Source organism: Pseudophryne corroboree, chromosome 12, assembly GCF_028390025.1.
Source record: "Pseudophryne corroboree isolate aPseCor3 chromosome 12, aPseCor3.hap2, whole genome shotgun sequence".
Taxonomy (NCBI): Eukaryota; Metazoa; Chordata; class Amphibia; order Anura; family Myobatrachidae; genus Pseudophryne; species Pseudophryne corroboree.
In genome coordinates this window covers 28,678,058-28,704,781 of record NC_086455.1, presented here as the reverse complement: position 1 = coordinate 28,704,781, position 26,724 = coordinate 28,678,058, and the positions used below count along the sequence as shown (strand labels likewise).

At 48.5% G+C, this 26,724-nt stretch overlaps 1 protein-coding gene across 7 annotated transcripts in view; it reads left to right on the top strand.

Moving 5' to 3' along the window:
* Positions 1 to 26,724, top strand: part of SIPA1L1 (signal induced proliferation associated 1 like 1) — a 396,543-nt gene that overhangs the window by 295,929 nt on the left and 73,890 nt on the right. For all 7 annotated transcript variants that reach the window (XM_063947278.1, XM_063947276.1, XM_063947275.1 and 4 more), the window contains 2 exons: positions 3,341 to 3,515; positions 14,135 to 14,238. In XM_063947278.1, the coding sequence (XP_063803348.1) occupies positions 3,341 to 3,515; positions 14,135 to 14,238 (279 nt within the window). The remainder of the gene's footprint in view (positions 1 to 3,340; positions 3,516 to 14,134; positions 14,239 to 26,724) is intronic.

Here is a 26,724-nt window from a genome sequence, read left to right as displayed (position 1 = left end):
CTAAATGGGTGGTCTTCAGGTTGCCGACTGTCGGGATGCCGGCGCACAGTATACCGGCGCCGGAATCTCGACAGCTGGCATACCGACAGTTTTTCTCCCTCGTGGGGGTCCACGACCCCCCTGGAGGAAGAATAAATAGTGTGGCGCGCCACCGTGCCCGCAGCGTGGCGAGCGCAGCAAGCCCGCAAAGGGGCTCATTTGCGCTCGCCACACTGTTTGTATTGATTTGATAGGCTGTATTTCCATGACTCTTGATCAACCTGCAAATATGGCTTCTTCAATGAGGGATGAGAGATGAGCTTTAAGTATGACAGGCTATGTAAACTGTTAGGCAATAAGGTTTATATTATGAGATCATTTTTGTAATTGGGAATTTCACGTGCGTGAATTGTTTTTAGAAACATTTTGGCAGACCAAAGCCTTTTTGAAGTTTGCAGTTAAGTAAACTAATGTAAAACAATTAATGTGAACGTTCAATACATGTGTAAGTTAAACATGAAAATATTATTCTTCAATATTTAGATCATCTGAAAGTTATTTAATTGTCAAATGTTTTAAGCTAATGGGCGCCGGTAACGACACTTGACTTTAAAGTAAATGTCTTTGACTGTGAGATGCAAATGTTGCTATATGAATATAAAGTGCTTGAGTTGTACCATGCAATGTCTGCCTCGCTGTCTGCCAAGGACACTATTATAAATAGAGACTTTCTTGTGTTCGGGCCAGTCAAGAAGGCTGGAGTTGAAAACTGAAGTGGGCTCTGTCCCAGTTTCCATGAAATAGTTTCCTCGTTCTCAAAATTTGTATTGATATTGGCTTGGTAAAGGTCCGTCTTAACACCGTGTCCAAGGAGCAGTGGGAATTTTAAGATTGAAACTACTCTCTTTTTTTTTGTTGGTTTCTTCTTCTTTTGAACCTGGGCAAACTACCAAAATCCATGGTAATCGGGTGGCACTTGTAGAGTAGTATGTAAATACCTGATTGGTCATGGTATTGGGCTTCCATGTAATTTAGACATAATCTTCCCGAATCTCCTAACTGATACTGTACTACTAAAAAGCATACATACAGTAATATAATAAAATAGATTATTGCACATCCCTAATGACATTCTTTAATGTATGTGAATATGATGAGAGGTATTTTCAGCCTGATTTAGAGCTACACACAGATCTTGGTGCGACGGCGATTGTGCACACAACAAATCCGTGAAAATATGCTAAATTTGCAGCCGCTGTTTTGTGCACGGAGACGCCCACTGTCTGCGTTTCAGATTCACCGCTTACATATACAAGATGCAACATTAGGAACATCGGTAGCGACATAGAATTTCTGAGCAAATCCGAAGGTCATTCAGAATGGTCGGAGAAAGTAAGACGTCTGAGCCTTTATAACCGCGTACGAATTGCAGGCTCAGGCATGCCTCAGAAACGATTGCAACGTGCTTGAGTTTAACGCAGCGTCGTCCACCCCTCCAACCCCACCCTTTTCCTTCCCCCAAATAGTTAGTACCTGTCACTCTGAGAATAAATCCTCACTGCATCTGTCGGCGCCAATCAATCGCCGCAGGCTGTGACGCTTGCTCAGTATCAAAGACCTCACTCCACGGCTTACGACTTTCACATCGCATCCACCTCTGATTCAGGCCATAGATTACTTGCCCGTAGGTTTCAGATCTGATTCACATCGTATTACCTGGGTTTCGGCCAAAAACCCACTAAAGCTGGGTACTCACTAGCGTTATATATAGTTCCGGCACAGATCAGAACGATATATCGGCTAGTGTATCCCCGAATGGGTGCCCCCGCCGTCATTAGCAATACTTTCAAGTCGGTCCTGTGGCAGGGTCAATCAGAAGACCTCACTAGCAATGCCATGCTGCCAAATACAGAATGGCATCCCCCTCCACTCCGTCTGCCCCCCTGCGTCAGCAAGTGTGTATGCGCTTGCCGATGGAGGGTCCCGTCGCTCGGGTACACAGTGTATGCCTGGCTTTAGTAGATAGACGCCCTGCACGTTACTATGGCAGCAGTCTGTGTGATGGTCACTCAGTAACTAGCAGTGCTACAGTCCCGTCATATCACAGGCTCATCAGAGTCATCTCTCGCTGTATACTTGAATTGCGTAGCTTAGAAATGTACAAGATGCTTTAGGTGGTAGATTATGGCAGTCTTGACTTCTGGCATATTGTACATTGTCCTTTTAAAAGTAGCAAAGTAACATAACACTGGGGCAGATGTATTAAGCCAGGAGGAGTGATAAAGCGGTGATAAGTGCAAGGTGATAACGCACCAGCCAATCCGCTCCAATATGGAAATTGCCAGTTAGGAGCTGATTGGCTGGTGCGTTATCACCTTGTACTTATCACTGCTTTATCACTTCTCCAGGCTTCATATATATATGTGGAGACTATGTATAATGGGTCTATGTCCTCAGTGATCCTTGGTCTAGACATATGCTGAAATACATTGTTATAAAAGGTAGTAGCAGGAATGGATATAATGGCAAAAACAGCTGGGATGTTTGTGACACCAAACCAAGTTGCCCCGTGACTGTTTGTGGTAGCCCATTGACTATTTTTTTTTTTTTTTTTCATTTCTCTACATTTTGTTTCTTCCCATGTTTTTATCTGACGCATTATTATATCCCTAAAACTATAATTAGTGGTTATACTCGCAAAACATGCTTGGCAACACTTCTGTAATGTCTGGGAGAATCCACAATTTTCAGGGGCTCTCCCAGGTTTCCGAAAGAGTGGGCCAGTCTCCCATCTGCTGCCCACTTCTTAAACAGGGTGGAAATGGTGTTGCCATTGATGGTGGACTTCCAATCTTTCCTGCAATCGACAGCAAGTATTGATGGAACCATATGATGGCTATCTTTAGTTCCTTAGTGAAGTGGGCAGTCCAGAGGTGTAAGGATGTGATGTGAATTGATTTCAGTTGCGTCATTGTGGCCCCACCCCCTTTTTGCAGTACGCGGCATATCTCGGCTCTCGACATCTGGGGATGGAGCCACAATGACGTAAGTGTGGAGCTCCACCCCTGAGACATCAGACCTGGTTGGGCAAGTTTGACTCACATGTTGTCAATCACTAATTCATTATTGTAGTACTGGCCAACCAAAGACCACTATCTTGGAGTAATAGGGAGAAATCCAGGTACATCACCCTGTGTTTTAGAGTCTATGTGTATTGGCAGATGCTGTGGCTGCAGCTTGTGAGTGATAATGGTACAACGTTTTTAGGTTTAGCCGCCTCAGCGTTGTGTTGACCTCAGTAGGCAGATAGTAGATGTGAATCCTATATGGTCCTCTCTCTAACCAACTTGTTTTATTACAGCTAAGCTACCAGCTAAAGGTTGGCATAATGTACTGCAAAGCAGGTCAAAGCACAGAGGAGGAAATGTACAACAATGAGGCAGCTGGGCCGGCCTTCGAGGAATTCCTGCAGCTCTTGGGAGAAAGGGTGCGACTTAAAGGATTCGAAAAATACAGAGCTCAGCTGGATACCAAAAGTAAGAATAAACAACTACCTTCACTTCAGCAAGAATTATATTGTGCTGTATTTTCTGCAACATTTGTTGTTGTTTTCTCTATCGTCCTAGTGGATGCTGGGGTTCCTGAAAGGACCATGGGGAATAGCGGCTCCGCAGGAGACAGGGCACAAAAAGTAAAGCTTTTCCAGATCAGGTGGTGTGCACTGGCTCCTCCCCCTATGACCCTCCTCCAGACTCCAGTTAGATTTTTGTGCCCGGCCGAGAAGGGTGCAATCTAGGTGGCTCTCCTAAAGAGCTGCTTAGAAAAAGTTTAGCTAGGTTTTTTATTTTACAGTGATTCCTGCTGGCAACAGGATCACTGCAGCGAGGGACTGAGGGGAGAAGGAGTCAACTCACCTGCGTGCAGGATGGATTGGCTTCTTGGCTACTGGACATCAAGCTCCAGAGGGACGATCACAGGTACAGCCTGGATGGTCACCGGAGCCGCGCCGCCGGCCCCCTTGCAGATGCTGAAGTCAGAAGAGGTCCAGAATCGGCGGCTGAAGACTCCTGCAGTCTTCTAAAGGTAGCGCACAGCACTGCAGCTGTGCGCCATTTTCCTCTCAGCACACTTCACACGCGGTCACTGAGGGTGCAGGGCGCTGGGGGGGGGCGCCCTGGGAGGCAAATGTAACCTATATAAAGGCTAAAAATACCTCACATATAGCCCCTAGAGGCTATATGGAGATATTTAACCCCTGCCTGATTTCTCTAAATAGCGGGAGACGAGCCCGCCAGAAAAGGGGCGGGGCCTATCTCCTCAGCACACGGCGCCATTTCCTCTCACAGCTCCGCTGGTCAGGACGGCTCCCAAGTCTCTCCCCTGCACTGCACTACAGAAACAGGGTAAAACAGAGAGGGGGGGGCAAATTTATGGCGATATTGTGATATAACAAAGCAGCTATAAGGGAGCACTTATTATAAGGCTATCCCTGATATATATATAGCGCTTTTGGTGTGTGCTGGCAAACTCTCCCTCTGTCTCCCCAAAGGGCTAGTGGGTCCTGTCTTCGTTAGGAGCATTCCCTGTGTGTCTGCTGTGTGTCGGTACGTGTGTGTCGACATGTATGAGGACGATATTGGTGTGGAGGCGGAGCAATTGCCAAATATGAGGATGTCACCCCCTAGGGAGTCGACACCAGAATGGATGCCTTTATTTATGGAACTACGGGATAGTGTCAACACGCTAAAGCAGTCGTTTGACGACATGAGGCGGCCGGACAATCAATTAGTGCCTGTCCAGGCGACTCAAACACCGTCAGGGGCTGTGAAACGCCCTTTGCCTCAGTCGGTCGACACAGACCCAGACACAGGCACTGACTCCAGTGGTGACGGTGACGAATCAACCGTATTTTCCAGTAGGGCCACACGTTATATGATTTTGGCAATGAAGGAGGCGTTACATTTAGCTGATACTACAGGTACCACTAAACAGGGTATTATGTGGGGTGTGAAAAAACTACCTATAGTTTTTCCTGAATCAGAAGAATTAAATGACGTGTGTAATGAAGCGTGGGTTGCCCCTGATAAAAAGCTGATAATTTCAAAGAAATTATTGGCATTATACCCTTTCCCGCCAGAGGTTAGGGAGCGCTGGGAAACACCTCCTAGGGTGGACAAGGCGCTAACACGCTTATCTAAACAAGTGGCGTTACCCTCTCCTGAGACGGCCGCACTTAAAGATCCATCAGATAGGAGGATGGAAAATATCCAAAAAAGTATATACACACATGCAGGTGTTATACTACGACCAGCTGTAGCGACTGCCTGGATGTGCAGTGCTGGGGTAGTTTGGTCAGAGTCCCTGATTGAAAATATTGATACCCTGGACAGGGACAATATTTTACTGTCGTTAGAACAAATAAAGGATGCATTTCTTTATATGCGTGATGCACAGAGGGATATCTGCACACTGGCATCACGGGTAAGTGCTATGTCCATTTCGGCCAGAAGAGCTTTATGGACGCGACAGTGGACAGGCGATGCGGATTCAAAACGGCATATGGAAGTTTTGCCGTATAAAGGGGAGGAGTTATTTGGAGTCGGTCTATCAGATTTGGTGGCCACGGCTACAGCCGGGAAATCCACCTTTCTACCTCAAGTCACTCCCCAACATAAAAAGGCACCGACTTTTCAACCGCAGCCCTTTCGTTCCTTTAAAAATAAGAGAGCAAAGGGCTATTCATATCTGCCACGAGGCAGAGGTCGAGGGAAGAGACAGCAACACGCAGCTCCTTCCCAGGAACAGAAGCCCTCCCCGGCTTCTACAAAAGCCTCAGCATGACGCTGGGGCTTCTCAAGCGGACTCGGGGACGGTGGGCGGTCGTCTCAAAAATTACAGCGCGCAGTGGGCTCACTCGCAGGTAGATCCCTGGATCCTGCAGATAATATCTCAAGGGTACAGGTTGGAATTAGAGACAGATCCACCTCGCCGTTTCCTGAAGTCTACTTTACCAACGTCCCCCTCCGAAAGGGAGACGGTTTTGGAAGCCATTCACAAGCTGTACTCTCAGCAGGTGATAGTCAAGGTACCTCTTCTACAACAAGGGAAGGGGTATTATTCCACTCTTTTTGTGGTACCGAAGCCGGATGGCTCGGTAAGGCCTATTCTAAATCTGAAGTCCTTGAACCTGTACATAAAGAAGTTCAAGTTCAAGATGGAGTCACTCAGAGCAGTGATAGCGAACCTGGAAGAGGGGGACTTTATGGTATCCTTGGACATCAAGGATGCGTATCTCCACGTTCCAATTTACCCCTCACACCAGGGGTACCTCAGGTTCGTTGTACAAAACTGTCACTATCAGTTTCAGACGCTGCCGTTCGGATTGTCCACGGCACCTCGGATCTTTACAAAGGTAATGGCCGAGATGATGATTCTTCTTCGAAGAAAAGGCATATTAATTATCCCATACTTGGACGATCTCCTAATAAGGGCAAGGTCCAGAGAACAGCTAGAGATGGGATTAGCACTGTCTCAAGAAGTGCTAAAACAGCACGGGTGGATTCTGAATATTCCAAAATTCCAGTTAATGCCGACAACTCGGCTGCTGTTCCTAGGGATGATTCTGGACACGGTTCAGAAAAAGGTTTTTCTCCCGGAGGAAAAAGCCAAGGAGTTATCCGAGCTTGTCAGGAACCTCCTAAAACCAGGAAAGGTGTCTGTACATCAATGCACAAGAGTCCTGGGAAAAATGGTGGCTTCTTACGAAGCAATTCCATTCGGCAGATTCCACGCAAGAATTTTCCAAAGGGATCTGTTGGACAAATGGTCAGGGTCGCATCTTCAGATGCACCTACGGATAACCCTGTCTCCAAGGACAAGGGTGTCTCTTCTGTGGTGGTTGCAGAGTCCTCATCTATTGGAGGGCCGCAGATTCGGCATACAGGATTGGATCCTGGTGACCACGGACGCCAGCCTGAGAGGCTGGGGAGCAGTCACACAAGGAAGAAACTTCCAGGGAGTATGGACGAGTCTGGAAACGTCTCTTCACATAAACATTCTGGAACTAAGAGCAATATACAATGCTCTAAGCCAGGCAGAACCTCTGCTTCAGGGAAAACCGGTGTTGATCCAGTCGGACAACATCACGGCAGTCGCCCATGTGAACAGACAGGGCGGCACAAGAAGCAGGAGTGCAATGGCAGAAGCTGCAAGGATTCTTCGCTGGGCAGAGAATCATGTGATAGCACTGTCAGCAGTGTTCATCCCGGGAGTGGACAACTGGGAAGCAGACTTCCTCAGCAGACACGATCTTCACCCGGGAGAGTGGGGACTTCATCCAGAAGTCTTCCACATGCTGGTAACCCGTTGGGAAAGACCAATGGTGGACATGATGGCGTCTCGCCTCAACAAAAAACTGGACAGGTATTGCGCCAGGTCAAGAGATCCGCAGGCAATAGCTGTGGACGCGCTGGTAACGCCTTGGGTGTACCAGTCGGTGTATGTGTTTCCTCCTCTGCCTCTCATACCAAAAGTATTGAGAATTATACGGCAAAGAGGCGTAAGAACGATACTAGTGGTTCCGGATTGGCCAAGAAGGACTTGGTACCCGGAACTTCAAGAGATGATCACGGAAGATCCGTGGTCTCTACCTCTAAGGAGGGACTTGCTTCAGCAGGGTCCCTGTCTGTTTCAAGACTTACCGCGGCTGCGTTTGACGGCATGGCGGTTGAACGCCGGATCCTAAAGGAAAAAGGCATGCCGGAAGAAGTCATTCCTACTTTGATTAAAGCAAGGAAGGAAGTAACCGTGCAACATTATCACCGAATTTGGCGAAAATATGTTGCGTGGTGCGAAGATCGGAGTGCTCCGACGGAGGAATTTCAACTGGGTCGATTCCTACATTTCCTGCAATCAGGATTGTCTATGGGTCTCAAATTGGGATCTATTAAGGTTCAAATTTCGGCCCTGTCGATTTTCTTTCAAAAAGAATTGGCTTCAGTCCCTGAAGTCCAGACCTTTGTTAAGGGAGTGCTGCATATACAGCCTCCTGTGGTGCCTCCAGTGGCACCGTGGGATCTCAATGTGGTTTTGGACTTTCTAAAATCTCATTGGTTTGAACCACTAAAAAAGGTGGATTTGAAATATCTCACTTGGAAAGTGACCATGCTTCTAGCCCTGGCTTCTGCCAGGAGAGTATCAGAATTGGCAGCTTTATCTTACAAAAGCCCATATCTGATTTTCCATTCGGACAGGGCAGAACTGCGGACTCGTCCGCATTTTCTCCCTAAGGTGGTGTCAGCATTTCATCTGAACCAGCCTATTGTAGTGCCTGCGGCTACAAGTGACTTGGAGGACTCCAAGTTACTGGACGTTGTCATAGCATTAAAAATATATATTGCAAGGACAGCTGGAGTCAGAAAATCTGACTCGTTGTTTATATTGTATGCACCCAACAAGATGGGTGCTCCTGCGTCTAAGCAGACGATTGCTCGTTGGATCTGTAGCACAATCCAACTTGCACATTCTGTGGCAGGCCTGCCACAGCCTAAATCTGTAAAGGCCCACTCCACAAGGAAGGTGGGCTCATCTTGGGCGGCTGCCCGAGGGGTCTCGGCATTACAACTTTGCCGAGCAGCTACGTGGTCAGGGGAGAACACGTTTGTAAAATTTTACAAATTTGATACTCTGGCTAAGGAGGACCTGGAGTTCTCTCATTCGGTGCTGCAGAGTCATCCGCACTCTCCCGCCCGTTTGGGAGCTTTGGTATAATCCCCATGGTCCTTTCAGGAACCCCAGCATCCACTAGGACGATAGAGAAAATAAGATTTTACTTACCGATAAATCTATTTCTCGGAGTCCGTAGTGGATGCTGGGCGCCCATCCCAAGTGCGGATTATCTGCATAAATTGTACATAGTTATTGTTAACTAATTCGGGTTATTGTTGAAGGAAGCCATCTTTCAGAGGCTCCGCTGTTATCATACTGTTAACTGGGTTTAGATCACAGGTTGTACGGTGTGATTGGTGTGGCTGGTATGAGTCTTACCCGGGATTCAAAATCCTCCCTTATTGTGTACGCTCGTCCGGGCACAGTACCTAACTGGAGTCTGGAGGAGGGTCATAGGGGGAGGAGCCAGTGCACACCACCTGATCTGGAAAAGCTTTACTTTTTGTGCCCTGTCTCCTGCGGAGCCGCTATTCCCCATGGTCCTTTCAGGAACCCCAGCATCCACTACGGACTCCGAGAAATAGATTTATCGGTAAGTAAAATCTTATTTTTTTTTATGTTTTATTATGCAGGCTAATTGTGTATGATATTGAGAACATACTTCCAAAAATGAGAAGGCAATCTGATATGTACTGTGTGACCAATATAACATGGAAAGGTGCCATTGTCCAGAGTAGTCCATTAGATTCTGTAATTGCTTAGCACAGTTTAGAAATAAAATGTTTGTCCAATCAGTCAGGTGTTGAACCAAATAAACATGTCTACACCTACGAGGGTGGTCATCGCCTGATCTGTTTTTTTTTGTGTTTTTTGTTTTTACTAGTTTATATTTTACAAATGCCATTAATATCCAGAAATCGGCTCCTGGAGCACTTGACATATATATGTGTCCTCATAAACCTAGTCTTTTTGCACCATCTGGTCACAACCAATAGGGAGCGATTCCTGTACTACATACTTTTTTTTTCTCAATTTTGCTACTTTTTCCTTCGTTTTGTGTCTTACCATGTATATAGTGTTCTAATGTAGGTACTTAGAGTTCATTTTTTCACAATGTAAGTGGTATAAAGACTATGGCCCTCATTCCGAGTTGTTCGCTCGGTAAATTTCTTCGCATCGCAGTGATTTTCCGCTAATTGCGCATGCGCAATGTTCGCACTGCGACTGCGCCAAGTAAATTTGCTAAGAAGTTTGGTATTTTACTCACGGCATTACGAGGTTTTTTTCTTCGTTCTGGTGATCGGAGTGTGATTGACAGGAAGTGGGTGTTTCTGGGCGGAAACTGGCCGTTTTATGGGAGTGTGTGAAAAAACGCTACCGTTTCTGGGAAAAACGCGGGAGTGGCTGAAGAAACGGGGGAGTGTCTGGGCGAACGCTGGGTGTATTTGTGACGTCAAACCAGGAACGACAAGCACTAAACTGATCGCACTGGAAGAGTAAGTCTCGAGCTACTCAGAAACTGCACAGAAAAATCTTTTCGCAATATTGCGAATACTTCGTTCGCAATTCTGCTAAGCTAAGATTCACTCCCAGAGGGCGGCGGCTTAGCGTGTGTACTGCTGCGAAAAGCGGCTAGCGAGCGAACAACTCGGAATGAGGGCCCATGAGTAGGTCACTCAGATCGGACCTGACTTTTGCCTTTTTTAGAAAGCATACATTTTTTTCCCTCTATTATGCTTCTTACATTGCTTACAGTGTACTGGGTACTTAAGATTAGGAGTTTTCTTTTGTAGCAAACTAATTTGCATAATGCCGCAGGTTAATCCTAACGATGCATGGTGCGGGTCACTGGTATCGGACCTGTCTTTTTGCTTTTTTTACTTTGTGCCTCAATTTTATTGCATCTTCCTCCATTGTGACGATTTTTTCGCAGTATATGGTGCACTATAGTTTGCTTATAGTGCACCATATACTTAGGATTAGTGGTTTGACGTTGCTGAGTCACCAAGTCCAGGGTCCATGCGGACACATCTGTAATTGTTTATAAGCATTTATGGTTGGTATTAATTCTGTGCTAAAGGGAAGAACTTGCGTTTTGTCACTAATAAAACATGGACTGTGATATACCCCTTGTAGGCTGAAAACAGCAACCATCTTAGCAGCTATTTAATATAGAATGCAGCACTTTCTTACATTAATAACATCCAACGCAAACACAGCAAAAGAATAAAGCTTAGCAGTAAAAGTTAAGGGGCCTACACGCTGGGCGATGATTTCGACCAACAATATTATTGACCAACGATAATACCGATGGTCGATTTTATATACACACTGGGCGATATTGATGGTCAATTTGGACGATATGACCGTACATACATCTATATCGTCCAAACTGACTGGCATGTATCAACGATGATCGATTGTGGGCACGCACATCATTCATCATTGATGCATCCACACTGAAAGATACGAACGATTTATCGTTAATTTATGAATGATATCGTTCATATCTTTCAAGAGATCGCCCAGTGTGTAGGCTCCTTTAGTCTCTATAATGCCCTTTTCCCTCCCACCTTCCAAAATTCAGCATTGGCACTGAGGGTGTATCTTGGCATTGTGGGGAGAGCCTCGGCTCGATGCGTATCCACCAGATTTGCTGGCCATAGCGTTACTGGTGGGCAGTATAGTGGTCTTGTCGGATTACCAGGATAATTAAAGATTAAATTAAATACATTCATTATTCGTACTGCTTTACCAAACAGAAGTTAGAAAACAGTTGAGCATTGTCTTTCTCTAATACCGCAGGAATATTTCATCTTCACCTAAATCATTGGGAATGGAAAATAAAGCCCATCCATCTGTCCACAAACTGTAGACCACCATCAGAAAGAAATGATTCATTGTTCCAGAAAGTGTTCCCTGGCATGCAGCTTTGTCCATTCAGCGTATTGGAAACTTGTAATGATTGTGTGGCTGGTTGCTGCGGCAAGATTTAAGCATGGTCCAGCACACATTTGGAACAGTTCAACATTGAGCAACCGTGTTTTCATTTGCCTTTCCTGGCAACCAAACACAGCAGCTGTAAGATCTAGACACGTGGATACATTGGTTTCTGAAACAAAGCAAGCCTGCCCTTTATAGTGTTTGCTGCTGAAGCAAGTTATGCCATCCATCCAATTGTGTGTACATACAGATATTTATCTCACCTTTAAAACTTCAATTGTGACGGTAGTGGTGCATGGTGGCTAGGATTTGTAAGAAACTAGGAATATAGGGGGTCATTCTGAGTTGATCGCATGCTGCAACTTTTTGCAGCCCGTGCGATCAACTAGACGCCGCCTATGGGGGAGTGTTTTTTTGCATAGCAGGGCTGCGATCGCTTGTGCATCCCTGCTATGCAAAAAAAGTTTTGTGCAGACCAAGACCAGGGTATGAGTTACTTACCCTGTGCGATGAATCCAGTGTTGAAGGTCCCGGAATTGACGTCAGACAACCGCCCCCCAGATGCCTGGACACGCCTGCGTTCACCGCACCACTCCCAGAAAACAGTCAGTGGACGCCCCGGAATGCCGCCTTCATGTTAATCTTCTTGCGGTCGTCGCTACGACCGCTTTCTCCGCTAGTGGCGTTGGGGGTAACGACGTGCCTGCGCAATGCGGCCGCAGCGCATGCACAGTTCCAAATCGATCGCACGGCTCTGACGAAGTGCAGTGTGCGATCGGGTCGGAATGACCCCGTATTGTCTTAAGTGTTCTGGTAAACTCTGCAGATTGACACTGAGGACAAACTTTAAGTGGCGACTTGCACTGTTTAGTAAATTTACATATAAGGTAAGCTATGGTAGCTACGCCCTTGTATACAACACATGTAACTGTGACAGGAAAGGTGGCCCCTCTCAGCTCTGGGCCCCATAGCAGCAGCATTCCCTGCACCTATGGTAGCTACGCCCTTGTATATAACACATGTAACTGTGACAGGGAAGGTGGCCCCTCTCAGCTCTGGGCCCCATAGCAGCTGCACTCCCAGCACCTGTGGTAGCTACACCCTGCATATAACACATGTAACTGTGACAGGGAAGGTGGCCCCTCTCAGCTCTGGGCCCCATAGCAGCTGCACTCCCTGCACCTATGGTAGCTACACCCCTGTATATAACACATGTAACTGTGACAGGGAAGGTGGCCCCTCTCAGCTCTGGTCCCCATAGCAGCTGCACTCCCTGCACCTATGGTAGCTACACCCCTGTATATAACACATGTAACTGTGACAGGGAAGGTGGCCCCTCTCAGCTCCGGGCCCCATAGCAGCTGCACTGCCTGCACCTATGGTAGCTACACCCTTGTACATAACACATGTAACTGTGACAGGGAAGGTGGCCCCTCTCAGCTCTGGGCCCCATAGCAGCTGCACTGCCTGCACCTATGGTAGCTACACCCTTGTACATAACACGGGATGTTAGTGGCTGACATTACAGTGAGAGAGTATAACACACACTGAATTAGATCATCTGTGTGTTTATGTTAAAACTGTGTGTATTGTATGTTTTTATATGGCTGGAAGATAAGACCAGAGCACAGCACATAAGAGTGGGTGCAATTCTAATGACTATGCATAAAACAATAAAAGGGAGGCATTAATGGTACCTTCCAATGGTTGTATGGAAGATATTGCATTCAGACCAGAAAGGGCAGTGACGTCTTTCTTTCTTTCTTTGTTGGGGCTACGAATCTGGTAAAATCATGGCACAATTATGTATCTGTTACACAATGGAGGGGGTCCCTACAACTACCTACAATGTCTGATACATATAAAACTACTGCTGTAGATAATAATAAAGAAATATTAAATGCAGTCCATAAAGTGTAACAAAGAGTTTGTATTTGTGATGCACTAAACAGTGACCTCCCTGCCACAAGAAGAGTAACCATCTACACTTACTATTACCCCTGTCAGACCGCACAAATAACCTGCTATCCACTCAGTGTTATGCCGGGTCGACACGGGTCGCTGTGCGGTGTGAAAGGGTCACTCCCAAATTCCCGGGTCACCTGACTCTGTAATTCAACCCTGGAATAGAGAAGGGTTGTTACCGGGGTAGGTGCAGTGTAAACGGGTTACCCGAGTCGAGGTGACCCGGTACCCGTTCACAGCATAGGTAGAGGCGGCGCAGATACGATCTCATCTCCCAGCGCCGCCTCCATCCCCGATGCCGCCGCGGTCCCCACCCTCGATGGCAACCCGACCTAGCATATTGCCGTGTCAAAAAGCCAGTTCTCGGGGTCCAATGCTGGGTCGCACTCGGGTAGGACCCGTTTCCAATTCCTTATCGCGACCCGGCATTTGCCACCTGAAATCGGTAGCGTTACTAATGCGTACCATACTCGTACAAGAGTCAGGATTTCAGTCCAAGCGTAATGCTACATAGTTATCACATACAGTATGTCTCTGCCATTCAATTCACTAACCGTGTAACCTTTCGTTATGTTAACAGCCGATTCTACTGGTACCCATTCCCTTTACACTACCTATAAGGATTACGAGATCATGTTCCATGTCTCTACCATGCTGCCATATACTCCGAACAACAAGCAACAGGTAAGATACCTTTTATCTGAGCTCTCAGGAAGAGTAATGCTGGCAGGTAAATATTGCTTTACGGAGGACCGGTTAGGTTTGTGAAAACTTTGTTTTATTGCACGGAATAGTTTTATTTAGACAATCTCTATACTATGGAGCAGATATATTAACCTGGAGAAGGCATAAGGAAGTGATAAACCAGTGATATGTGCAAGGTGATAAAGGCACCAGCCAATCGGCTCCAATATGTAAATTAACAGTTAGGATCTGATTGGCTGGTGTGTTTATCACCTTGCACATATCACTGGTTTATCACTTCCTTATGCCTTCTCCAGGTGCCTTGTGTTCCGTCAGGTGATATTCTGTTACCATACATGCCACAGATTGTGGCCAATTAGTGTCTGGGGGCCAGATGTACTAAGCTTGAAAAGTGATAAATATCACTGTGATAAAGTACCAGCCAATCGGCTCCTAACTGTCATTTTTCAAACACAGCCTGTGACATGGCAGTTAGGAGCCGATTGGCTGGTGCTTTATCACAGTGATATTTATCACTTTTCAGGCTTAGTACATCTCCCCCTGAGTGTCAGCGACTTGGTAATTACACACAGGCAAATCACCTGCGTATCCTCCGCCTCCCAGTCACACACAGTTTCAGCACTCTATATAGCATTTGAGGAGATGGGTTCCCAATCTTAAATAGGACATAGCTTAATATTGGATGTTTCCTACTCCCCCACCTTTTTCCATCATAGCGACGAATGAGAAACGTTCTACTATATAACCTATTGCCTTTCAGTATACTTCTGCATATATCACCTTAATAATATGGTTCCATTGGCAATCATAATACACTGAACACCTTGATGCATTATAGCCGCCTCCATGACTAGTCTGTTATGTTATGCCTATTAATGCCCTGCTTTTCCTTCTGAACATCCTATTACTTATGGTTGTTCTGGAATGATGTCTTCACCCCTTGAAATGTATCCCTTAGTCCAATGGTTCCCAGACTCTGTCCTCAAGGCACCCTAACAGTCCAGGTTTTAAGGATATCCATTACTGAGCACGGGATGCAGTTAGGATCTCGGCTGTCGAGAACCCGGCAGTCAGAATCCCGACGCCGGAATCCTGACACCAGTCTGAATGCAGACGCTAATATCCAGAAAGGGAGTAAGATCCTGACGCCGGAATCCCAATAACCGGGATACTGAACGAGGAGAGACCGCACCGCAGCAGAGGTAAGCTGGGGGGGTTAGGCTGTGTCCTGGGGGGTTAGGCACCCCCCTCCGAGGGTTAGGGTTAGGCAATGGGGTGGGTGGGTTAGGTTTAGGCTGCGGGAAGGGGGGGGGTTCGGTTTAGGCACCTCTGGGTGTGGTTAGGGTTAGGCACAAAGGGGGGCGGTTATGGTTAGGCAGCAGGCAGCGAGGGTTAGGGGGGTGGGGTGAGGATAGAACATCCTCAACTCACCCCTGTCAGTCTTTCTGTGTTCGATATTTTAAGTGCTGGGATACCACATAGAGGTAGATCATACTGAAACCACAATTGGTTATATCAAATTGACTGAGGTACTGTTTAAGTCAACCATGTAGGCAGTGGTTATCCTCAAATCCAGGACCGTTAGTGTGCCTTGAGTTTGGGAGCCTCCGCCTTAAGCTGGATACACACTATAACACTGTCCTCAGGACCCCAAACCGGAACACGTTTTCCAGGTCTCCTCACGGAACTGCAAGTGAAATAATTAGCTCCACCTGTGGATCTTTTAAAATGTGTCAGTAAGTAATGAGTACACCTGTGCACCTGTGCGCCGAGCTTGAGAACCACTGCACTATGAGATTATTTGTCCAATCTTTTCTGGTTGGAGCAAAAATCTGGTTATGTATGGGAGACGATGATCGACCATTTGCTCCCAAACACTGGAAAACACACAAAAATGGACTTTCTGACAAACTGGTTAACCAATTTATCCGAATGACCATTTTTGCACATTTTCCAGCTTTTGGGAGCGAATGGTTGATTGTCATTGGCTCCCATACATTACCAGACTTTTGCTCCAATCAGAAAGATTGGTCAGATAGTCATATAGTGTGCATCCAGCTTTAGCCTGATGTCTTTTTAAACCCCAATTTCATCCTTCTATTTCCCTTGTTTAATTTAGTTCATTTCATATAATTAGTAAACATACCCCATGTGTCTTACTGTCTATTCTAGATAACTAGCTACACTATATAACAGAGCTGCTATCTTTATTCACAAATATACTTTCTCTAACGTCCTAGTGGATACTGGGGAATAGTATATTACCATGGGGTATAGATCGGGTCCACTGGAACCTGGCACTTTAAGAAATTAATAGTGTGTGCTGGCTCCTCCCCTCTATGTCCCTCCTAGCAGACTCCGTTTAGAAAATGTGCCGAAGGAGCCGAGTGCATTCTGTTGCTCTCCAGAGAGTTTTCTTCAGAAATGTCTTGTGGTTTATTATTTTCATGCACATATGGGTAGAGTCCTGCAGGGATCCTTGGGTGAGGGACCTCATATCCCAAGGATACTGGCTGGAATTCCAGGAACTCCCTCCTCTCATATTCTTCAGGTCAGGCTTACCAGCTTCACAAGAGGCAAGGGTTTCCTTACAGCAGGCAGTGCAAAAGCTGCTTTCTACAGGAGCTGCTGTTCCAGTGGGGTGGTCTTCAGTATGCCGGCTGTCGGGATCCCGACGCACAGTATACCGGCGCCGGAATCCCGACAGCCAGCATACCGACACTTATTTTCCCTCGTGGGGGTCCACAACCCACCGTGCCCGCAGCGAGCCCGCAAGGGGCTCATTTGCGGCCGCCACACTGTCGGTATGCCGGCGGTTGGGCTCCCGGCGCCGGTATGCTGGTCGCCGGGAGCCCGACTGCCGGCATACCATACTACACCCTTCCAGTGCCTCCTCAGCTGCACACAAAGAGGTTTTACTCAAGTCTCTGTGGTTCCGAAGCCGGATGGCTCTGTACAACCGATCTTGAACCTCAAATCCGTGAACCCGTAACTCTGGGTGTTCAAATTCAAGATGGACTCTCTAAGAGCAGTGATAGCGAATCTGGGGCAGGGGGAGTTTTTGGTGTCCCTGGATATAAAGGACGCATATCTACATATCCCAATTTGGCCTCCTCACCAAGCGTTCCTCAGGTTCGCGATTCTGGACTAACACTTCCAGTTTCAAGCCTTACCCTTCAGTCTCTCCACAGGCCCAAGGGTATTCACAAAGGTCATGGCAGAAATGATGCTACAACTGCGCATGAGGGGTGTCCAAATAATTCCGTACCTGGACGATCTCCAGATAAAGGCGATGTCCAGGGAACAGCTACTGCACAGTGTCGACTTGACTGCTCGTTTGCTTACGAATCACAGTTGTATACTCAATTTCCACCAATCTCGCTTGCAACCGTCTCAGAGAATTCAGTTCCTGGGGATGATCCTGGATATGATGTCTCAGAAGATCTACCTTCCTATGGACAAGGCCTAGACTATTCAGTCTATGGTCCGGTCGGTGCTGAAACCTTGCATGGTCTTGATTCATCTGTGCATCCGCCTGCTGTGCGAGATGGTGGCCTCCTACAAGGTGATACAGTACGGCAGGTTCCACGCACGACCGTTTCAACTGGATTTGTTGGACAAATGGTCAGGATCTCAACTGCACATGCATCAGCATATAACTCTGTCACCGAAAGCACAGATATCCCTGCTATGGTGGATACAAGTCCTCCATCTGGTGGAGGGTCGGAGTTTCAACACCCAGTCATGGACGCTGTTGACAACAGATGCCAGCCTCCGGGGTTGAGAGGCAGTGACTCGAGGAGCGCAGTTCCAGGGGAGATGGTCCTTTCAAGAATCTGCTCTTCCAATCAACATCCTGGAACTCAGGGCAATGTACAATGCTCTAATACAGGCCTCATCCCTACTTAGGAATCAGGCCATCCAGGTGCAGTCGGACAACGCCACGGCAGTGGCGTACATCAACCGGCAGGGAGGAACAAGAAGCAAGGCCGCAATGCGAGAGGTGTCAAGAATACTCCTCTGATTGGAGGCCAACACAAGGGCCATCTCAGCCATTCACATTCCAGGAGTGGATAACTGGGAAGCGGAGTTCCTAAGCAGGCACGACCTCCATCCGGGGAATGGGGCCTCCACTCTGAGGTGTTTCAACAACTTGTTCACCTGTGGGGTTGTCCACAGATAGACCTGATGGCTTCTCGTCTCAACAAGAAGCTCCGTCGTTACTGCTCCAGAACGAGGGACCTGCAAGCGGTTGCAGTAGACGCTCTGACAACACCATGGCCTTACCAGTTCATTTACCTGTTTCCTCCAATCCCGCTAATTCCAAGAGTTTTCAAAAGACTCAAAAAGGAAAGGGTTCAGGCAATTCTTATTATTGCCCTGGATTGGCCTCGTCGGGCCTGGTATGCAGACCTCCTGACCCTGTCGTTGGAGGAACCCTGGCCTCTGCCGCTTCTCAAGGACCTTCTTCAACAAGGACCGTTCGTCTATCCAGACTTACAGCGGCTACGTTTGATGGCCTGGAGGTTGAGAGGGAAATTTTAACCAATAAGGGTCTTCACTCCAAGGTGATTTCCACGATGGTTCAGACCCGTAAGGTGGTTACCTCCAAACATTACCACCGTATTTGGAAGAAATATGTTTCTTGGTGTGAGGGTCGAAATGTTCTCCTGTGGAATTTCATCTGGGCCAGTTTCTACTGTTCCTGCAAGCAGGAGTGGATAAGGGCCTGCGTTTAGGCTCCATCAAGGTTCAGATTTCGGCTCTCTCGATCTTCTTCCAGAAACAACTGGCGGTACTTCCTGAAGTACAGACCTTTCTTACGGCGGTGTTGCACATTCAGCCACCCTTTGTTCCTCCCACTGCTCCGTGGGACCTCAATGTGGTGTTGACCTTTCTTCAGTCGGATTGGTTTGAACCCTTGCATAAGGTGGATTTCAAATACTTGATGTGGAAGACTGTTATGTTACTGGCCTTGGCTTTGCGAGTGTCAGAATTGGGGGCCCTGTCTTGTAAGAGCCCATACTTGGTTGAGGATAAGGTGGAGCTCAGAACTCGCCCACAGTTTTTACCAAAAGTAGTATCCGCCTTTCATATAAACCAACCAATTGTGGTTCAGGTCTTACCAGACAGTTCAGTTGCTCCAAAGTCCCTGGATGTTGAGGGTTTTTAGCATTTACATCAAAAGGCCGGCTCTTCACAGGAAGTCTGACTCGCTTTTCGTCTTCTATGATGTTACAAAAATTGGTCGTCCTGCCTCTAAGCAGTCCATTGCTCGTTGGCTCAAATTAAATATAACAAGCCTATACTTCGGCTGCTCTGCTGCTGCCGAGTTCGGTTCAGGCCCACTCCACAAGGTCGGTGGGTTCTTCCTGGGCGTCTGCCTGGGGTGTCTCGGCCTTACAGTTGTGCAGTGCAGCTAACTTGGTCTGGTGTGAACAGGTTTATTTAGTTCTACATTTTCAACACCTTGGCCAAGGATGACCTTCAGTTTGGTCAGGCGGTTTTGCAGGGGTCTCAGCACTCCCCCATCTGTTCTGGGAGCTTTGGGTCGTCCCCATGGTAATATACTATTCCCCAGTATCCACTAGGACGTTAGAGAAAATAGGAATTTAATACCTACCCGTAATTCCTTTTCTCGTAGTCTGTAGTGGTTACTGGGCGCCAGCCTCAGTGCTTCGTTCCTGCCTACCTGGTTGTAAGTGTTATTAGATGGGTTTGCTATTGCTTCCCTGTTCCATGTTTGGTTAGCGTTGCTATCCTTCTATTGTTAGCGTTGCTTTCCTCAGTTTGGTTAGCTTTGCTACCTTATTGTTTGTGTGTTTGTTCGTTACCTCACCGCTTTGTGTTATATCCTTCTCTCAAAGTATGTCCATCTCCTCGGGCACAGTTTCCTAGACTGAGTCTGCTAGGAGGGGCATAGAGGGGAGGAGCCAGCACACACTATTAATTTCTTAAAGTGCCAGGCTCCAGTGGACCCGATCTATACCCCATGGTAATATCCTATTCCCCAGTATCCACTACGGACTACGAAAAAAAGGAATTGCCGGTAGGTATTAAATTCCTATTTTATGAGGTTACGAACGGACATTGACACGGGTAGGTGTCTTCTGCCGTTTGTCATTTTACAATCATCTTTCATAATTTCTGTGTAAAGACCATTCCTTATTTCTGCTGACACAATGGGACTACAGCACAGAGCACACAAAATCCTTCCCTATTAATGCTCACTGCACATTCCGAAACCGAGCTATTGTGGAGTGGCTTAACCGTGCCAACTGCACAAAATCATAGGGCAATTAAATGCAGTCAAGCACAATAATATGTTTTGCTTAGTAATGCTATTTAAGCAGTTCAGCGCCTTTCCATCTGTGGTATAGAAACAATGCTTGTAAAGAACTTTTATTAGCTCAGGTGTACTAATTATTACTCATCCAGTCCGTCAGAGCTAAGATACCTGAGCTGGTAAGTACTGGATGAATAGCTGGACTGCAATTGTTGTGCTAAGAAAAAGGGAACAATCAGCCAATCTTTCCATTTAATGCAGGCCAAGTGACTGTAAACAAATTGTGCAAGTCCTTAGGAGTGGATTTACTTAGGTTTGGTTTAGTATTTATTCCTAGTGACGTTTTAGGACTATCAATCTAAGGGGTGGTCTTCTGTTTGCCGGCGGTCGGGCTCCCGGCGCTCAGTATACCGGCGCCGGGAGCCCGACAGCCGGCATACCGACACTTATTTTCCCTCGTGGGGGTCCACGACCCCCATAGAGGGAGAATAAAATAGTGTGGCGCGCGTAGCGTGGCGAGCGCAGCGAGCCCGCAAGGGGCTCATTTGCGCTCGCCAAGCTGTCGGTAAGCCGGCGGTCGGGCTCCCGGCGCCGGGATGCTGGTCGCCGGGAGCCCGACCGCCGGCCAGCCGTAGTGAACCCAATCTAAGCTACCGATGACTGGCAACTTTGACAAACCGCGCTTTAGTAAATGATCCCCCTTATATGTATGACTACACATTCCATCTACCAGGGTAAAGGGTTTAGTATGATTTCCCGGTGGCCGGGATGCCGACCGTCAATTTACCGACAGCAACATCCTGGCCGGCAGCAGGGCGAGCCCCCTTGCTGCGGACTCGATGGCACGCCGCACTTGCCACAGGTTCTATCCTTCTCTATGGGCTGGATTCAAATGTGCTCTCCCCTGTCCCGGCTAGGTGTGGTATGGAAGGTTGATAGTAACTAGGTTGGCAGTTTCTAGGTCGACCACTATTGGTCAACAGTAACTAGGTCGAGAGGCTCTCTAGGTCGACAGGTCAAAAGGTCACCATGCTTCGGGCAAGGTGCCTTGCTTTGCTCGGCACAGATTACCATTCGTAGTCCACGTGGATTGTTAAGTATGAAAAGGTTTAAAAAAAGAAAAAAAAACCGTGAAAAACTCACGTCGACATTTTAACCTGTCGACCTAGAGGCCCTGTCGACCTAGAAACCCTGTCAACATAGTTACTGTTGACCAATAGTGGTCGACCTAGTTACTGTCGACCTAGAGACCAGATCCCGTCACTGCCGTGATCGCCCCTGCTGGCGGCATTCTAATGTTACAGCCGATGGGCACCACAAGATCAGTTCAGCTCGCTACCCCCAGAGGTAGAGAGCTGAAATGTTTGTAAAAAGACCCGTTTGGGTCCCCAAATGGGTCTTTTCACAATTGCGCCCATTAGTTTAGTCGGGTTTGCGCGCCTAAACCTGACTGTACTTTGCGCGATAGGGGCGAATACAGGGAACGTTTGAATATCGCCCCTCTATCTCCCGTCACTTTAGACGGGAGATAGGGGGCGCATTAACATTTGAATCCGGACCAATGGGCGTCATGGACAACCATAGCTCTGTTGTGCCGGCATTGCCAGCTGTCAATATTCCAGCGTCGGTATCCTGACTACCGGGATCCCAACAGCTGCAAATTAAACGTATACCAAGGTAAATGCTGTGTAACAATCGGGGACTAATAAACCCTTTTATAAAAATATTGTTTTTAAATAGTCCATTATCATAGTGTAGCCTGAGATTTACGCCATTACAAGTATATTTACTTTGTAGCCAAGTACAGCTCAGGGACGTGCAGTCAGGGGAGGCAGTGCCTCCCCTGTCATGAATGAATACAATAATACAAAGAGATATTTATGACACATATTCTGTGTCATAAGTATCTGCTTTAACGCTGATATTATTTTAAGAATTTTTTCCTTGAAAAAATCCTGTGTTAAATGTGTTTTGGAGGCACCATTATCGGTGCCTCCGGCTGTCACTGTGAGAGAGCAGGAAGAGGGGGGCGGGGCCATGCGCTGGGCAGTGAAAGCCCGTTAAAAATAACAGCAGAAGCGGCACTTTACAGAAGTGCCGCTTTAGAATGGGGCGTGCTTTCAGCTCATATGAAAGCACGCCCCCACCCCTTTCAGCTGCTGTCTGGCCGAGAATGCAGACATGTCACAGTCTGACATGTCTGCAGCAGCAGCAGGGGCAGAGCCAGCAGCAGCAGTACCCGATGACTTCCTCCCCCCTACCCTCTCTGCATGGCCACTCCCTCCCCCTGCACCAGCAACCAATCTCTGCTGTAGCATACATACAGTCTTCCTTTCCTCCTGAGGCTCCGCCCCCTCACGCCGGAGGCCACGCCCCTTTCTCGATCTATTTGGGAAGATATGTTTTCTTCCCAGCCAGCTCCGTGGGATGAACCAGGGAAGGAATATACAGAGACTGCAACCTGCTACCAAAATCAAAGGTAAGGATCTGTGGGGGGATGGGTGTTTATATATATATATATATATATATATATATATATATATATATATATATATATATATATATATATATATATATTTAAAATATAATAATGTGGGGGGGGGGGGGGGGGGGGTAGTGATGTTTTGTGGGATTTTATTTTTATTTTCATCCACGCACACAGGGCCGGTGCTACCATTAGCCAGCTTTAGGCAGCTGCCTATGGGCAACAGCACTTGAAGGGCGGCGCTGAATGGAACAAAAAAATGAAGGAAGTGACTGTTAACTGTGCAGTGCGCTCGCCGTGAGGGGGACCCATTCCCTGCTCACTCCGTGTCAGATCTGCCGTTAGAGCCACATGTCCGGGGTTGTTCCCACCAGCACCTCCAGCGTCGCTCGCTCACTCCCCCGCCCCCGTCTGGGACCACAAACCGTGTAAGCAGGACACGGTGACGGAGCTGCTGGAGCCCGAGGAGGAGCCCGGGTGCCGGTGGCGTTTAGTATATTACTTATCATGCAGCCCGGGACCCGCCAGCAGGAGCCAGAGGAAGAACTTTACTATGAGGATGACGGCTCAGGGTGCCATTGACTTCCTATAAGCCGGCGCCAGAGCACATCGCTAAGCTTACCATGTACTTGCAGGAGGCTTGCTGACCCCTTCCCAGGGACAAGTGGCCACCTCTCTACAAAAGCTCCTCCGGAGTGATTCCGCCCTTCACAGGATCAGCCACGGGGAGTGAACATTCCAGGAGCCCCATCAATGGACACAGGAGGCCAGGGGCACCGAGATTGCCCTACTGCCGCTGCTACTACTTCAGGTAAGTCATTGTCACTGTCTCTACTTGCCTGATGTACAGTACACCCAGAGCAGCTTCTCTAGTACAGCCCCATGCCCTACATTATGCTGCACATCTGACAACTCTCTATTGCCCTGATACACCCCGACTGCTCCCTATGTGTCCCTGATACACCCCGACTGCTCCCTGTGTGTCCCTGATACACCCCGACTGCTCCCTATGTGTCCCTGATACACCCCGACTGCTCCCTATGTGTCCCTGATACACCCCGACTGCCCCCTAAGTGTCCCTGATACACCCCGACTGCCCCCTATGTGTCCCTGATACACCCCGACTGCTCCCTATGTGTCCCTGATGCGCCCCGACTGCTCCCTATGTGTCCCTGATACACCCCGACTGCTCCCTATGTGTCCCTGATGCGCCCCGACTGCTCCCTATGTGTCCCTGATACACCCCGACTGCCCCCTAAGTGTCCCTGATACACCCCGACTGCCCCCTATGTGTCCCTGATACACCCCGACTGCCCCCTATGTGTCCCTGATACACCCCGACTGCTCCCTATGTGTCCCTGATGCACCCCGACTGCTCCCTGTGTGTCCCTGATGCGCCCCGACTGCCACCTATGTGTCCCTGATACGCCCCGACTGCCCCCTATGTGTCCCTGATACACCCCGACTGCTCCCTGTGTCCCTGATGCACCCCGACTGCTCCCTGTGTGTCCCTGATACGCCCCGACTGCCCCCTATGTGTCCCTGATACACCCCGACTGCCCCCTATGTGTCCCTGATACACCCCGACTGCCCCCTATGTGTCCCTGATACACCCCGACTGCCCCTATGTGTCCCTGATGCACCCCGACTGCTCCCTGTGTGTCCCTGATACGCCCCGACTGCCACCTATGTGTCCCTGATACACCCCGACTGCCCCCTATGTGTCCCTGATACACCCCGACTGCTCCCTATGTGTCTCTGATGCACCCCGACTGCCCCCTATGTGTCCCTGATACACCCCGACTGCTCCCTGTGTGTCCCTGATACGCCCCGACTGCCACCTATGTGTCCCTGATACGCCCCAGCTGCCCCCTATGTGTCCCTGATACACCCCGACTGCTCCCTATGTGTCCCTGATGCACCCGACTGCTCCCTATGTGTCCCTGATACGCCCGACTGCCACCTATGTGTCCCTGATACACCCCGACTGCCCCCTATGTGTCCCTGATACACTCCGACTGCCCCCTATGTGTCCCTGATACACCCCGACTGCTCCCTATGTGTCCCTGATACACCCCGACTGCCCCTATGTGTCCCTGATGCACCCCGACTGCTCCCTATGTGTCCCTGATACACCCCGACTGCCCCTATGTGTCCCTGATACACCCCGACTGCCCCTATGTGTCCCTGATACACCCCGACTGCTCCCTGTGTGTCCCTGATACACCCCGACTGCTCCCTATGTGTCCCTGATACACCCCGACTGCTCCCTGTGTGTCCCTGATACACCCCGACTGCTCCCTGTGTGTCCCTGATACACCCCGACTGCCACCTATGTGTCCCTGATACGCCCCGACTGCCACCTATGTGTCCCTGATACACCCCGACTGCCCCCTATGTGTCCCTGATACACTCCGACTGCCCCCTATGTGTCCCTGATACACCCCGACTGCCCCTATGTGTCCCTGATACACCCCGACTGCCCCTATGTGTCCCTGATACACCCCGACTGCCCCTATGTGTCCCTGATACACTCCGACTGCCCCCTATGTGTCCCTGATACACCCCGACTGCTCCCTATGTGTCCCTGATGCACCCCGACTGCCCCCTATGTGTCCCTGATACACCCCGACTGCCCCTATGTGTCCCTGATACACCCCGACTGCCCCTATGTGTCCCTGATACACCCCGACTGCTCCCTGTGTGTCCCTGATACACCCCGACTGCCCCCTATGTGTCCCTGATACAACCCTGATTGCTTCCTATTCCCCTGATTGCTCCCCATGTCCCTGATACACTCCTCACTGCTCCCTTAAGGACCCATTTATCCTTGATCGTATTTGCAATGCAACCTGAGTCTGAGGTACATGATTCTAGCACAGTGAGATAGCGATCTAGTGAGGCAGCGATCTCTCTATGCTGGCATCAGTCATCTTTCCCTCTACCGCTGTCAGGAGCTGATGGAGCTCGAGGAGGAGGGCGGGGGTGGCACCTTCTCCCAGGCAGGGAAGGACTTCCCCAACTACCGACTGATCTGTACCCCCTTACAGCCAGCCTTGACCAGCGGCGGTGACAGGGAGTCAAAACCTGGAAAAACTACGAGTGGGTCTTCAAGGGCGACTTCCCTCATCCGTAGCCACAGCATCAGCCAGAACAGAAAGGCAACCATGGTCAGTACCTCAGTCAGCCGTCAGTCATGTGACCGGCAGGAGGTTCTGCAGCAGCTGCGACTCTCTAGTGCCTGAGAGGTGTCAGCTGCCTGCAGATGACCATAATAACATGCCAAAACATTAATGTGTGGGTGTCTCTCTCTCTCTCTATATATATATATATATATATATAATCTCCATATGCACAGTGGGAACCAATGAATGTAGCGGTGTAGGATGGGTCCAAATGACAATATATATATATATATATATATATATATATATATATGCTGTGTCTGCACATTTTCACCTCAGGGGCTCTGTATTTTGCTGAGTGGGGGTGGGGGGTGGGTGTTGTTTGCTGTTTATTTGCCTAGGGTGCTGCAAAACCTTGCACCGACCCTGCACGCACAGAGGTGTATTCAGCAAGGAGGGGTCAGTGTGCCGTCTTCATCCGGGGCCCCTTCTTTTTAGCCGGCGGTACAAGTAATACCCCTTTTCAGACCGCCTGAGATGGGTCGCACACGCAGGGACAGTGGCGGTAG